We start from the raw sequence: 13,324 nt of genomic DNA, 5'->3' as shown, positions 1-13,324 counted from the left end.
AGTTAACTTATACACAATTTGGTTTCTGTCATAGAAATTGGTATTGGAATAACTAAATGGCTGAAATCAGTTGAAGTGAATGAGGGAGATACATGCAGCTTTGAGTGCATCCTGTCTCGTGAGAGCACAGATGAGTGCTCCTGGACTGTCAATGGCCAAGCTGTTACAAACAGAGGCCGCTTTAACATCTCCACCAAAGGACGCAAATACATGCTCACTATTAAAGATGTCTCCCCTGCTGATGCTGGTGAGGTAGTGTTCAGTATCAAAGACTTGAGCTCCAAAGCAACATTGACAGTTGAAGGTAAGCTTGATATCAGTCTTTAAGAGGCTTTGGCAATGATTCAAATCATAAAATAAACATTTGTCCTCTTATGTTGCAGGTAAAGCTTCATCTGTATCAAAAGGACTGCAGAATATTTGTGTCATTCAAGGGGAAGATGCTGTTTTTACTTGTGAGGTGACACAGGCTAGTTTTGCTGTAAAGTGGGCCAAGGATGGTAAAGCCATCAAAAAGAGCCAGAAATATGAGCTCAGCCAGCAAGATAGAGTCATGAAACTGACCATCCATAATGTGTCTGCTCAAGACTCTGGAGAGTACAGCTGTGAAGTTATTGGAGGTGCAACCACCAGAGCAAAGCTAGAAATCAAGGGTAAGACTCTAAGAAAACTCAAAAATTGCCTTGGTCTAATTTCACAGTTCAGCTTTGATGGGATACGATTATTCTACGTTGTTTTCGATTTTCCACACACAAGCAAATAAACACCACACACATACGTAAAGTAACACAAAGGTGCTTGTGGGTCAGTCCTTCTGGAAGCAGCACCTAGTGGTGGCTTTTATACTAGCTGGCAAGAGGACCTTTAAAAAGTATTTGTGATGATGATTTAATTCATCTGGAAAATATCCCTGGTAAAGGTATGTAAAGATAAAATGACAATTGTATTTATATAGCACATTTCATTACATGAAAACTTAATCTGTTTAACGCAGAAAATCATTCTACATTTTCTCCAGTATGCCAGCTCAGGTGTGTATAGGTGCAGGAATTAGTAATGATATTCCAAGTTGAAATATTTGCTAGACATAGAATATGTTCTGGAGTCTTTTTTAAAAAAAATTAAACTATAGATTAGTGCCGTAGTTTCATTCTGTGGCAAACATTGTCACAGCGAAGTTTCCTTTTTGCAGAGCCAATCCATAAATTCACTAAAACGCTAAAGGACAGTGAAGCAGACGAGAAGGGCTCCGTGACTCTGCAATGCACGACGGAACAAATCCCATCCACGGTTGTATGGCTTAAAGGTCACACAGAGCTCAAGGCTGGAGGGCGATATGAGATGTCTCAGAAAGATGGCGTCTTAACTCTCATGATCAAACAACTGGAGGAGAACGATACTGATATCTACACTTGTGATGTAGGCACTGCCAAGAGCATGGCCAAGGTGACCGTTAAAGGTGAGAACTTTAGCATGAATGAAGGTGAGACAACGTTTTGTTCTTACTTACATTACTACACTGCAGAAAGGTTTGAGCTAAGTTTTCTTTTAATTTTGAGATTTTATTTTATTTTTTTAATAAATTGAATCCAAAAATCACAATTTTACATTTTGTTCTCAAAACACACGGACAGTGGTTACATTGTGTTGTACCCTTGGAAGTCCACTCTGTCACTCAAGAGGAGTCACAGGAGATCAGAGCGCATATGCAAACAACTGGTACCAAACCAGCTGATACCATCCAAGGAGTTTACAAGCTTGTGGATTTTTATCTTTATGTATTTATACAGTTCTACTGTGTTTTTCTACAGTCATTTGCAGCATTTAGGTTACTGCAAGGAATTCTTTGCTTTTGTGTTAAGTGGCGTTCATATCTTTGTCTGGTATATGTGTGTTTGAGGTATTGTCTGTACATCCACAAACTGTGAATGACATTCATGAGCATGCATTGGCGTTTCTGAGTGACCATTGCCCAAATTCATTGGATTATTCTCCTTTCATTTAAGAATTTAAATTTTTTTAGTGCAGTAAAGTTTGGGTTTTGCTCCTAGATTTTAATCCACTGTTCAGAATCAGCTGCACTGTTCCAAAGACTAATGTTGGACAACTGGAGCACCTGAACTCCATCCGCCGTCCTAGCTTCCCATTATTCATTCTTCTTTACAACCCAACAAAACTCAAAGTAATTTTCCATTTTGTTTTAGCCCTGCCTGCTACTTTTATTGAGAAGCTCAAAAACCAGGAGAAAAAAGAAGGGGAGAGTGTGACACTTCGCTGTGAGCTATCAAAACCTGCAGCTGTCGTTCAGTGGAAAAAAGACTCTGAAATTCTCAAACCAGGAGAGAAGTATGACATGAAGCAGGCAGAGGGCTCTTGTATACTTCAGATTCTGAATTTGAAGATAGAAGATAGTGGAGCGTATACATGCATATGCGGGGACGAGAAGACGTTTGCAGCCTTGAAAGTCACTGGTATGGATTCATGATGTTTTTTCCAGCATAGTTTTGGAAACATTTGTTTGCGAATTTTCAAAGAGACAATTCTGTGGCCTTGTTAAAACTGTTTGTATGACCTAATTGTGATGAGTAATGAAAACATGCTTGTGCAGCATTGCCACCAAACTTCACGCAGAAGCTGGAGAGCCAGCAGGCCGAGGAGGGAGCTGACATTATTCTGCACTGTGAGCTCTCTAAAGCTGGAGTCCCAGTAGAGTGGAAGAAAGGAACGCAGATCCTGAAGTCTGGAGAAAAGTACCAGATGAAGCAGAAGGCCTCTGTGAATGAACTCGTAATCAAGAAGGTGGTGCCTGAAGACAGTGGAGACTACAGCTGTGTGTGTGGAGACCAGAAGACCACAGCCAGCCTTAGCATAAAGGGTAAGAGAAGATGTATTTATTTATTTATTTTTGTTTTTGTATTATTATTTTTTTATTTCAAGCTGTCACTGTTTGCCTTTTGTGTTCTATGTTTTAAACCACTTTTGTCTCCCCCAAAATATATGTCATGTTGTGGGATATAACTTACTATTAATAAACTAATAAATGTTCAGCCCAACCAGTCACCTTCAGACAGAAGCTGGAGAGCCTGGAGGCCGAGGAGGGAGGCAGTGTTACTTTGCGCTGTGAGCTCTCTAAGGTTGGAGTCCCAGTAGAGTGGAAGAAAGGAACACAGGTCCTGAAGTCTGGGGAGAGGTACAAGATGAAGCAGAAGGCCTCAATGAATGAACTTGTGATAGAAAAAGTGGTGCCTGAAGACAGTGGAGACTACAGCTGTGTGTGTGGAGACCAGAAGACCACAGCAAGTCTCAATATCAAGGGTAGGAAGAGGATTTTCACAGAGTTATTCCATATAGTTTATGTCAGCATGCCACTGGTTTCTCAGTATTTGTTATTTAATAGTTGTATTTATTTTATGTGTATATTTGTATTTTATGTCATGACATATCACTGACTGGAAATGAACCAATAAATGCTCAGCCCAACCAGTGACCTTCAAACAGAAGCTGGAGAGCCAGCAGGCCGAGGAGGGAGCTGACATTATTCTGCACTGTGAGCTCTCTAAGGCTGGAGTCCCAGTAGAGTGGAAGAAAGGAACGCAGATCCTGAAGTCTGGAGAAAAGTTCCAGATGAAGCAGAAGTCCTCTGTGAATGAACTCGTGATTAACAAAGTGGTACCTGAAGACAGTGGAGACTACAGCTGTGTGTGTGGAGACCAGAAGACCAAAGCTAGCCTGAGCATAAAGGGTAGGAAAAGGAATTTCACAGTTAGTTGGTGCAGTGGATTCAAATTTGCATGTTCTTGTGGATCCTTGTTTCTCACTTTGTTATTTTGTATTTTTGTTATGTGATATTTATGTTTTCTGTAATGCCCTGCCACTGATTACTAACCCATTAATAAATGCTCAGCCCAACCAGTCACCTTCAAACAGAAGCTGGAGAGTCAGCAGGCTGAGGAGGGAGCTGACATTAGTCTGCGCTGTGAGCTCTCTAAAGCTGGAGTCCCAGTAGAGTGGAAGAAAGGAACACAGGTCCTGAAGTCTGGGGAGAGGTACCAGATGAAGCAGAAGGCCTCTGTGAATGAACTTGTGATAGAAAAAGTGGTGCCTGAAGACAGTGGAGACTACAGCTGTGTGTGTGGAGACCAGAAGACCACAGCTAGCCTGAGCATAAAGGGTAAGAGAAGATGTATTTATTTATTTATTTTTGTTTTTGTATTATTATTTTTTTATTTCAAGCTGTCACTGTTTGCCTTTTGTGTTCTATGTTTTAAACCACTTTTGTCCCCCCCCAAAATATATGTCATGTTGTGGGATATAACTTACTATTAATAAACTAATAAATGTTCAGCCCAACCAGTCACCTTCAGACAGAAGCTGGAGAGCCTGGAGGCCGAGGAGGGAGGCAGTGTTACTTTGCGCTGTGAGCTCTCTAAGGTTGGAGTCCCAGTAGAGTGGAAGAAAGGAACACAGGTCCTGAAGTCTGGGGAGAGGTACAAGATGAAGCAGAAGGCCTCAATGAATGAACTTGTGATAGAAAAAGTGGTGCCTGAAGACAGTGGAGACTACAGCTGTGTGTGTGGAGACCAGAAGACCACAGCAAGTCTCAATATCAAGGGTAGGATTTGTGATTTAAATCTGTATTTAAAGTATATCAAATTTTCTTTGTAATACAGTAACAGTTCTCACCTTTTGTTTTTTCAGACTCTGACTTTTTTGTCACTACACCTGTTGTTTACATTTAAATGCAATGATAATACCTGGATTAAACCGCGTGGATGATTGTCTTATATTTGACTGATTTTATCTCAACTGAAGCGCTTGTACTGTGGCACTTGCTTCTGCTTTGAAATTTCTCCGACTGTCTGTTTATTTAGTTGTTCTGTTTCTGATGGATAATGAAATGTCATTCATGTGGGTGTTACTCTATCTGTCACATTTTAGTGCATCATCAGGTTGAAACCAGTCTTCGTCTGAATTGCTTTTCTGCAGTGTACCTGCGTTTTGACAGTCTGACTTTTCCTTGAAGATTTCACTGCTTCTTCTTTTTCACTTCACCTATTTCAGGCAGCCTTACTTGTTGCTGCATTTTTGTGAGTTTTGGTTGTTTTCATCGGTGGTAGTCTTGGCACTGGATCTTATATTTATGTTGGTCTATAAACCTCTCTTGTCTACATTTCATCTGATCTGTTCTGTCGTGTTATATTGCAGTTATTGGCTCTGTTTTATGGGGTCTAATCATTCCTGAAACTCCCTTTTGTCAGATGATAGTTTTCAATTGATATATTGGTGAAGTACAGCGATCTGAAACAAAATTATTTCCTCTCAGCTGTGAAGCTGGCAGCTCCTCCTTCAGCTGCTACAGAATCTAAGAGGCAGGAAACCAAAGAAAAAGGTATGAAAGGATGATGGTGATGTAATAACATAACTGTCAGTGTTATGTTGCCCTGTCCAGCTTGATAATGGCCTCTGCGCTGCCATCTGCAATCCTCCTTTAAATTGTACCTGTATGCTGTGGCCTGTAAAATGCATGATAGATATATTTGTCAGTATGCTGTTTCCTAGATTTTGGCTGTATCGAATATTCCTTCTGTCTTACAATAGAGTATTTAGGTCTCTTTCCCTTAAGGCTACAATGCGTAATATCTATATCATATTTGTATTTCAGAATCTCTGTCTGTAGTTGCTAAAGACAAGCACAAAAGGCAAGAGATACAGTGGGACAAAAAAGTATTTAGTCAGCCACCGATTGTGCAAGTTCCCCCACCTAAAATGATGACAGAGGTCAGTAATTTGCACCAGAGGTACACTTCAACTGTGAGAGACAGAATGTGAAAAAAAAATCCATGAATTCACATGGTAGGATTTGTAAAGAATTTATTCGTAAATTAGGGTGGAAAATAAGTATTTGGTCACCTCAAACAAGGAAAATCTCTGGCTCTCACAGACCTGTAACGTCTTCTGTAAGAAGCTTTTCTGTCCCCCACTCGTTACCTGTATGAATGGCACCTGTTTGAACTCATCATCTGTATAAAAGACACCTGTCCACAGCCTCAAACAGTCAGACTCCAAACTCCGCCATGGCCAAGACCAAAGAGCTTTCGAAGGACACCAGGAAAAGTATTGTAGACCTGCACCAGACTGGGAAGAGTGAATCTACAATAGGCAAGCAGCTTGGTGTGAAAAAATCAACTGTGGGAGCAATCATCAGAAAATGGAAGACATACAAGACCACTGATAATCTCCCTCGAGCTGGGGCTCCACGCAAGATCTCATCCCGTGGGGTCAAAATGATCATGAGAACGGTGAGCAAAGATCCCAGAACCACACGGGGGGACCTGGTGAATGACCTGCAGAGAGCTGGGACCAAAGTAACAAAGGTCACCATCAGTAACACACTACAACGGCAGGGAATCAAATCCCGCAGTGCCAGACGTGTTCCGCTGCTGAAGCCAGTGCATGTCCAGGCCCGTCTGAAGTTTGCCAGAGAGCACATGGATGATACAGCAGAGGATTGGGAGAATGTCATGTGGTCAGATGAAACCAAAGTAGAACTTTTTGGTATAAACTCAACTCGTCGTGTTTGGAGGAAGAAGAATACTGAGTTGCATCCCAAGAACACCATACCTACTGTGAAGCATGGGGGTGGAAACATCATGCTATGGGGCTGTTTTTCTGCCAAGGGGACAGGACGACTGATCCGTGTTAAGGACAGAATGAATGGGGCCATGTATCGTGAGATTTTGAGCCAAAACCTCCTTCCATCAGTGAGAACTTTGAAGATGAAACGAGGCTGGGTCTTCCAACATGACAATGATCCAAAACACACCGCCCGGGCAACAAAGGAGTGACTCCGTAAGAAGCATTTGAAAGTCCTGGAGTGGCCTAGCCAGTCTCCAGACCTCAACCCCATAGAAAATCTGTGGCGGGAGTTGAAAGTCCGTGTTGCTCGGCGACAGCCCCAAAACATCACTGCTCTCGAGAAGATCTGCATGGAGGAATGGGCCAAAATACCAGCTACTGTGTGTGCAAACCTGGTAAAGACCTATAGTAAACGTTTGACCTCTGTTATTGCCAACAAAGGTTATGTTACAAAGTATTGAGTTGTATTTTTGTTATTGACCAAATACTTATTTTCCACCCTGATTTACGAATAAATTCTTTACAAATCCTACCATGTGGATTCATGGATTTTTTTTTCACATTCTGTCTCTCACAGTTGAAGTGTACCTCTGGTGCAAATTACTGACCTCTGTCATCATTTTAGGTGGGGGAACTTGCACAATCAGTGGCTGACTAAATACTTTTTTGCCCCACTGTAAATGAGATGGTAGAAGGTAATTTTCAATAGTCTCGACTTGTTTGCTAGTTTATCCTGTTTCCATTGTGCCTTTGCAGTGAATCAGTGTATGCACAGCAGCTCTTTGTTGAAAGGAGTCACAAATTAAGTAAATGAAGCCATTAGGGACTTTGTACCTCTGTGTTTGGCTGCTGACCTTTGCCAAAGAGAGAAAGTTGTTGGGTCATGACTTAGCTTAAATTGTCTTGTTGCTTTCTGGCGTAATTTCTATTTAGTTTGCTTTGTTTTTTGTGGGACTGCTGTTGATTTGCTGCTGGAAAACTGCTGTTGATTTGCACTTACTGATGTTTTGGTCTTTGTCATGTTTTTGTGGTTTGCGCTATTTTTGCAGAAAAAAAACAGCAATATTTTCAGTCTCCACATCTGTGGATTTGTGTGGTCACTAGATTATTTTGTTGCATGGAGGCTGACGTAGTATGAAGATATGAAGCTGTCTTTGATTCCATTAGCTGTTTGTGTTTCTGCTCTTGATGAGACTTGAATTACATGTTTCTGCTACTTTACTGTGACAAATTCAAATGATGGGACCAATGTTGTGTTCAATCGTTTTAGCGGGGACATTGACAACAACTGAACAAACTCCTAAACAGGATTTTCAGGGACATTCAAGAGAGCTTAAAGTGGGAAGTGAAGGTAATGCAGTGCGTGTTTGCATGGATTTTTCTGGACACTGCAAGAGCAGTGAGAAAATTCAGTTGCAGTCTTTTAAAATGTTGTGCGCAGTCCTGTCAGTCTTTGCTTCAGTGTGTGCTCATCTATATGTACTGTGAGGTGAATGGCAAAAATACAGAATGAAGTTGGCTTTCGTTGTATGTTTTTATTGTGCCAGCTGCATTGTGTTGTGTGTTAAACAGGGAACATTTTGTTGTGTTTGTGACGCATTTTGTGTCGGATCACTGAGATAATGGTCTGAGGTGTTTTTGTTTTTTGTTGATGCTTGTAGGTTTTTTCATTTTGAAATATTTCAGTGCTTCATGTCATCACAGATATTAACCCCCCACAACCGCCCCGAATTATTTTTACCTCCACCAAGAAGGTTTTGTTTTTGGTAGCAGTGGTTTGCGTGCTTCTGTGTGTGTGTGTCATTCGTTAGTAAATGCAATAGCTCGAAAAGTTTTGAATGCATTCTGATAAAACTTTGTAGGGGTGTAGAGTGGGGGCATGTTATCAGTCCTTTGAAAATCTCTTACATGCACCCTTTAATGTGAGCTTAATCATTTATCGGTCAGTAATCGACAAAAAAACATATCTTAGAAACTATGGCTCCGTGTGTGTGGTGTGTATTGTCAATTTACAGAATAAGAATTTAAAGTATCATACTCCTATTAATCTACTTCAAGATTAATCGATTGATCTGAATGTCAAAGTGATAATAATGCTATATAGTGCTATTTAAAGCTGTTTAAACGTCTTACTGTCATTGTTTTTATTGACAACATATAGGGAATGATATATGGAGATCCTAAATATCGTGTTACATCTGATCTCTTTTTAAGGCTAAATAACAATAAAATAACTGAAATACATGTGGATACATTTTATGAAAATAACCAAAAAATCTTTAAAAATTATGCTTAAAATTCTAATGACTTTGTTTGGATCGTATACATTTAGGAAATGATACCCGTATATGGGGATTGTAAATCACATTATAGTTTGCATTCAAATGTCGTGTCACATTTGACCTCTGACCTCACTTTTATGTGTCACATTTACCTTTATTTCAAGTTGACCCCAAGATGTGTTATATTTTTCAAGACAATACTGTCAAGAGGACGATAATGAGCTGCCTTGATAGTTGGAAATATAATAACTATCTAATAGGATGATATTATAAAATAAGGTCAAATTATTTACTCTTCCTTTATTTCCACTACCTACCCCTACGTGTTTGTGTAATCAGAGTAAACATCTGTCCTGCTGTCCTTATCTGATTTATACTGCACTGATTATTAAAGTAGCTTTAAAAAGAACAAAGAAAACAACATGAAATTACACAAAATACAATAATATTCCCTTAAAATAGAGACTAGAGAGTGTGCTGCCTTGGTGGAGGTTTGTACTCTCTGAGAACTTCGGATCACATAAGAATGTGCGACATTCGTGTTTGTGTCTGTGCCTTTCTAATTCTGGCTCTTGTGTTAAAGTTACGCTAGAACTCCAGTTGTAAGATTATTGTGTTTTATCCCAGCTGATAAGCCTTTTGCTGGAACCACTGACAAACCAGCTACCCAGCGACAGGGGACCAAAGAGCAGCTCGCGGGTACGCAAAGACTTGACTTTTGCATTGACCAGCAGGTTTCTTGCTGTACAGTACACTTTATTGCTACATTACTCTCATTGTTAGTTTTGCTGCATGCTTGTGTTTTCGTCACATTGTTTGGCGGATTGAAATATGTTTGACTGTAGCTTGTCTGTGTGACTTTTTAAAAGTTAGTTAAATTGATTTCTAAGGTTAAGTCAATTTAAAAGCAAACAATTCGATGTTGTCTGAGTTTTTCTAAAGAACTTCAAGTCTGAAGTTGCACTTTGGATATTTGTAAATCATTCACTGTTGATTTTTATAGACTTTCTTCTGTATTTTACTAGTTTGTTAACAAGCATTTTCTCTTATTTATCCTAAACATCACCATTCTTCTTGTGTTTGTTTGGTACTGTGTTTATGACTGAAGGTAAACCTGCTGGTTTTGATGTCATCCCTCTGCTACAGCTGGATACCAGAGCGCTGGAATGAAATTAGTGGCACTGTGCTTTCTTTATTCTCCTTGTTTTGTTTTTATTCAGCCGAATTGGTTGTTACTCACTTGTTATTACCTCTGAATACCAGATTTGCAGAATTATCTTCTTGTTCTTCTCAAACAGGAATAGTTGAGAGCTGTATTTGACAGACTTTTACGTGCTATGTTTCGAATAGGCAGAGGTGTACCTGCCCTGACTGTGTATCAGTGTTATTTGTGTTTGTGCAATAGAGCTACCATATTGGATGCTTTTTATATTTTCTATTTTTGTTTTTAGTAGGTTAAAAATTATATTTTTATACCAAACTAATCTTTTGTTATTAAATCCTATGGGTTACCATAATACATACCAACAGATTATTTTATCTATTTAATCCCAAGTTCTTCCAGTCATATTCATTCGAGACCTGGAGAGCCAAGTAGCTGAAGAGGGAGGTAGTGTTACCCTGCACTGTGAGCTATCAAAACCTGGAGTCCATGTAGAGTGGAAGAAAGGATCAGAAGTCCTGAGCTGTGGAGAAAAGTACCAGATAAAACAAAAAGGATTCTGTCATGAGCTGCACATTCTTGATTTGTGGCCTGGAGATACAGGAAGCTATTCGTGCTCTTTAGAGGATACAATAAGCTCAGCATCTCTGGTTGTAAATGGTAGGATGAAGCTATCGCATGTTTTCTTCTTCTTCCAACAAGTCCTTCATTTGTTACTTCATTTCTCCTTTCTTCATCATCCCTGTTCCTTTTTGCATAATTACTCCGTTTTCCTTTTTTTTGTCCATCAGCTCTTCCAGTTATTTTCACAAAAGAGCTGGAAAGCCAAACGGCTGATGAGGGTGACAGTGTCACCCTGAACTGTGAACTATCTAAAGCTGGTGTTCCTTTGGAGTGGAGGAAGGGAGAACTTGGTCTTTGTCCTTGTGCAAAGTATGAAATTAGACAAAAAGTACACCTGGCTACACTAATAATCCATGATGTTGACTCAGAGGATTCTGGGAGTTACACATGTGATGCCGGTGATCGTCGTAGCACTGCACAGCTAGCTGTGAAGGGTATGCTGTTGTTAGTAGTTTAAACATAGTGGCAATAGTGACTTTTTGGTTGATCTTTATTAGAATGTTGCTCGAAATATCTGACTTGACCTTAGGGTTAATACTCTAAACTCTAAACTAAAGTATGTAGCTTTGACTCCAACTTCTGCTGCTTACTTCTTCACATGTGCGAGTTGAAGGCTAAAACTTGGCCTAAGTGTATTCATTCTTTCATTTCTCCTAAAATATTTCCCTCATTTTTTCTCACTTTTCTACAGCCAAGCCTGTCCTTTTCAAAACCCAGCTACAGAACCTTGAAGGACAAGCAGGAGAGAGCGCCTGTCTTCGTTGTGAAATCACAAAGCCGGGGGTCAGTGTGGTCTGGAGGTGTGGTGATCGGGTGCTGGCATCCAGCAGCAAGTATCACCTGAAGCAGGAAGGGACTGTAGTTGAGCTTATTATCTACAAACTGCAAGGAACTGACTCAGGAGAGTACTCCTGTGATACAGGCAGGCAGAAGACTTCAGCTGTCCTCACTGTGAAGGGTAGGATTTTTTTCTATTTAAGACTCCTCCTCCCATGCACTCTCTTGAGCTGGAGCCCAGTCATCCTTCATTTCCAACATACTCCCTCTTATTGACCATCTTCTCACAGAGCAACACTTGAGCATGAAGTGTTTTCAGTGTTCAAGAAAACTTGCTCGTCTCATATTCCGTAGCACCTCACTCTTTTGTGCACTTCTTGTTATTTGTATGCACTTTTCTCTTGAGCTCAATCACTGATTTCACCATTTGAGCCTTTCACATTTCTGTCTTCACAAATATTAACAAACACTACTCTGTTTTCTTCACTTGGCACTGGTAATTGTAGCTCAGCAGAAATCTTCATAAATGATCAACTTGAACTTCACCAAACGTTGTGTGCTTCTAAACTGTATTTGTCAAACAGAGGTCGAGGTTAAAGTACTGAAATTCTTGGAGAGCTGCGTTGTGTACGAGGGTGAAGATGTCTGCTTTGAGTGTCTGGTTTCTCATGAGGAGGCACCAATGGCACTGTGGAAACTCCAGGATGTCCCTCTGCAGAATAATGAAATGAACCTGATCAAGGCTGAGGGCCGGCTGCACAGCCTCACACTCAGAGGCGTCACTACAGCTGATTCGGGGACAGTAACTTTCACTGTGGGAAACCACACTTCCACAGCTTCTCTGACAGTCAGAGGTAAGGGAATTGTAGGCAATGTATTCCTTGGGAACATCTTCCAGTTGGCTTCTACAATAATTTTGGGACTATCTTCTGCTCATTTGCTGTCAGTCTTCTTGTTTTTGGATACTTTCTCTCTATTTTTTCAGAAGTTCTTAAAAGCAACAACTGTCTTGTTATCTTTTCATCTTGCTATGGCATCTAAAGAAAATTCTCACTTTCCATTACATTTCTATTTCCAGAGTACATGCATGCTTACCTTACTTTCCATTGAACTTGGAACTAATAAAACTCTTTTACTTTTCATTTTAGTACTAAAATTACATATTGGTCTTGTTGATCAATGTGTTTTCATCCAGTAAATTTTTGTACATCACCGAATGCTGTTATAACTGTTGTTTTACTTTTCTTCAGTTAAGCTGAAGCTGGAAGTGTTGAGTCTTTGACTTTTTCATGTTTGGGGTTACTTGGATTAAGGATTTAAGACATGCACCATGCACCACCAACAGCAAAACTGTTCTGATTGTTGAGTTTTTTCTGATTAGTTGTATTTGTGACTTTCTTTAAACTTATGAATGGGTGGATTGTAGGTCTCCTTGGAGCACATTGATTGATTGTATGTAAATTTTGGAAGGACTGTGCAGCCTCGCTGTGGATTATAGTGTGTTTTCTGGTGTCAGTGTTCACTTTCTAAAGTTTTAAAGTCTGTCATCGTAATGAAATTGGTGTCTCTGGCAGCTGCACCTGTAGTATTCAAGAAGGAGCTGAAAAGTCAAGAGGCCAAAGAAGGTGGCGAAGCCTCTCTGTCCTGTGAGGTATCAAGCCCTGATCACAAGGTGACCTGGTGGAAGGGCTCAACTCTTCTCACACAGGGAGAGAAATACACCATGGAGCAAAAAGCAACCACTCACATTCTGATCATACACAAGCTGATCATAGAGGATAGTGGGGAATATACCTGTGATACTGGAGACCAGAAAAGCACTGCTACCCTGACTGTAAAAGGT

General features: G+C 40.2%; 1 protein-coding gene across 1 annotated transcript in view; it reads left to right on the top strand.

Moving 5' to 3' along the window:
* Nucleotides 1-13,324, top strand: part of obscnb (obscurin, cytoskeletal calmodulin and titin-interacting RhoGEF b) — a 65,255-nt gene that overhangs the window by 23,330 nt on the left and 28,601 nt on the right. Inside the window, exons 33-45 of the mRNA XM_086273535.1 lie at nt 35-304; nt 384-653; nt 1,193-1,459; nt 2,205-2,471; nt 2,609-2,875; nt 3,049-3,315; nt 3,476-3,742; nt 3,905-4,171; nt 4,346-4,612; nt 10,872-11,138; nt 11,396-11,662; nt 12,066-12,335; nt 13,056-13,322. Coding sequence (XP_086129661.1) covers nt 35-304; nt 384-653; nt 1,193-1,459; nt 2,205-2,471; nt 2,609-2,875; nt 3,049-3,315; nt 3,476-3,742; nt 3,905-4,171; nt 4,346-4,612; nt 10,872-11,138; nt 11,396-11,662; nt 12,066-12,335; nt 13,056-13,322 — 3,480 coding nt within the window. The remainder of the gene's footprint in view (nt 1-34; nt 305-383; nt 654-1,192; nt 1,460-2,204; nt 2,472-2,608; nt 2,876-3,048; nt 3,316-3,475; nt 3,743-3,904; nt 4,172-4,345; nt 4,613-10,871; nt 11,139-11,395; nt 11,663-12,065; nt 12,336-13,055; nt 13,323-13,324) is intronic.

This window comes from Aulonocara sp. 'chitande type north' Nkhata Bay, linkage group LG18 (genome assembly GCF_057382095.1).
Source record: "Aulonocara sp. 'chitande type north' Nkhata Bay isolate Kocher_YH1m ecotype deep benthic linkage group LG18, A_spYH_male_GT1.1, whole genome shotgun sequence".
In the NCBI taxonomy this organism is placed as follows: Eukaryota; Metazoa; Chordata; class Actinopteri; order Cichliformes; family Cichlidae; genus Aulonocara; species Aulonocara sp. 'chitande type north' Nkhata Bay.
Note: the sequence above shows the minus strand (reverse complement) of the source record. Positions and strands in the feature narration are given on the sequence as shown.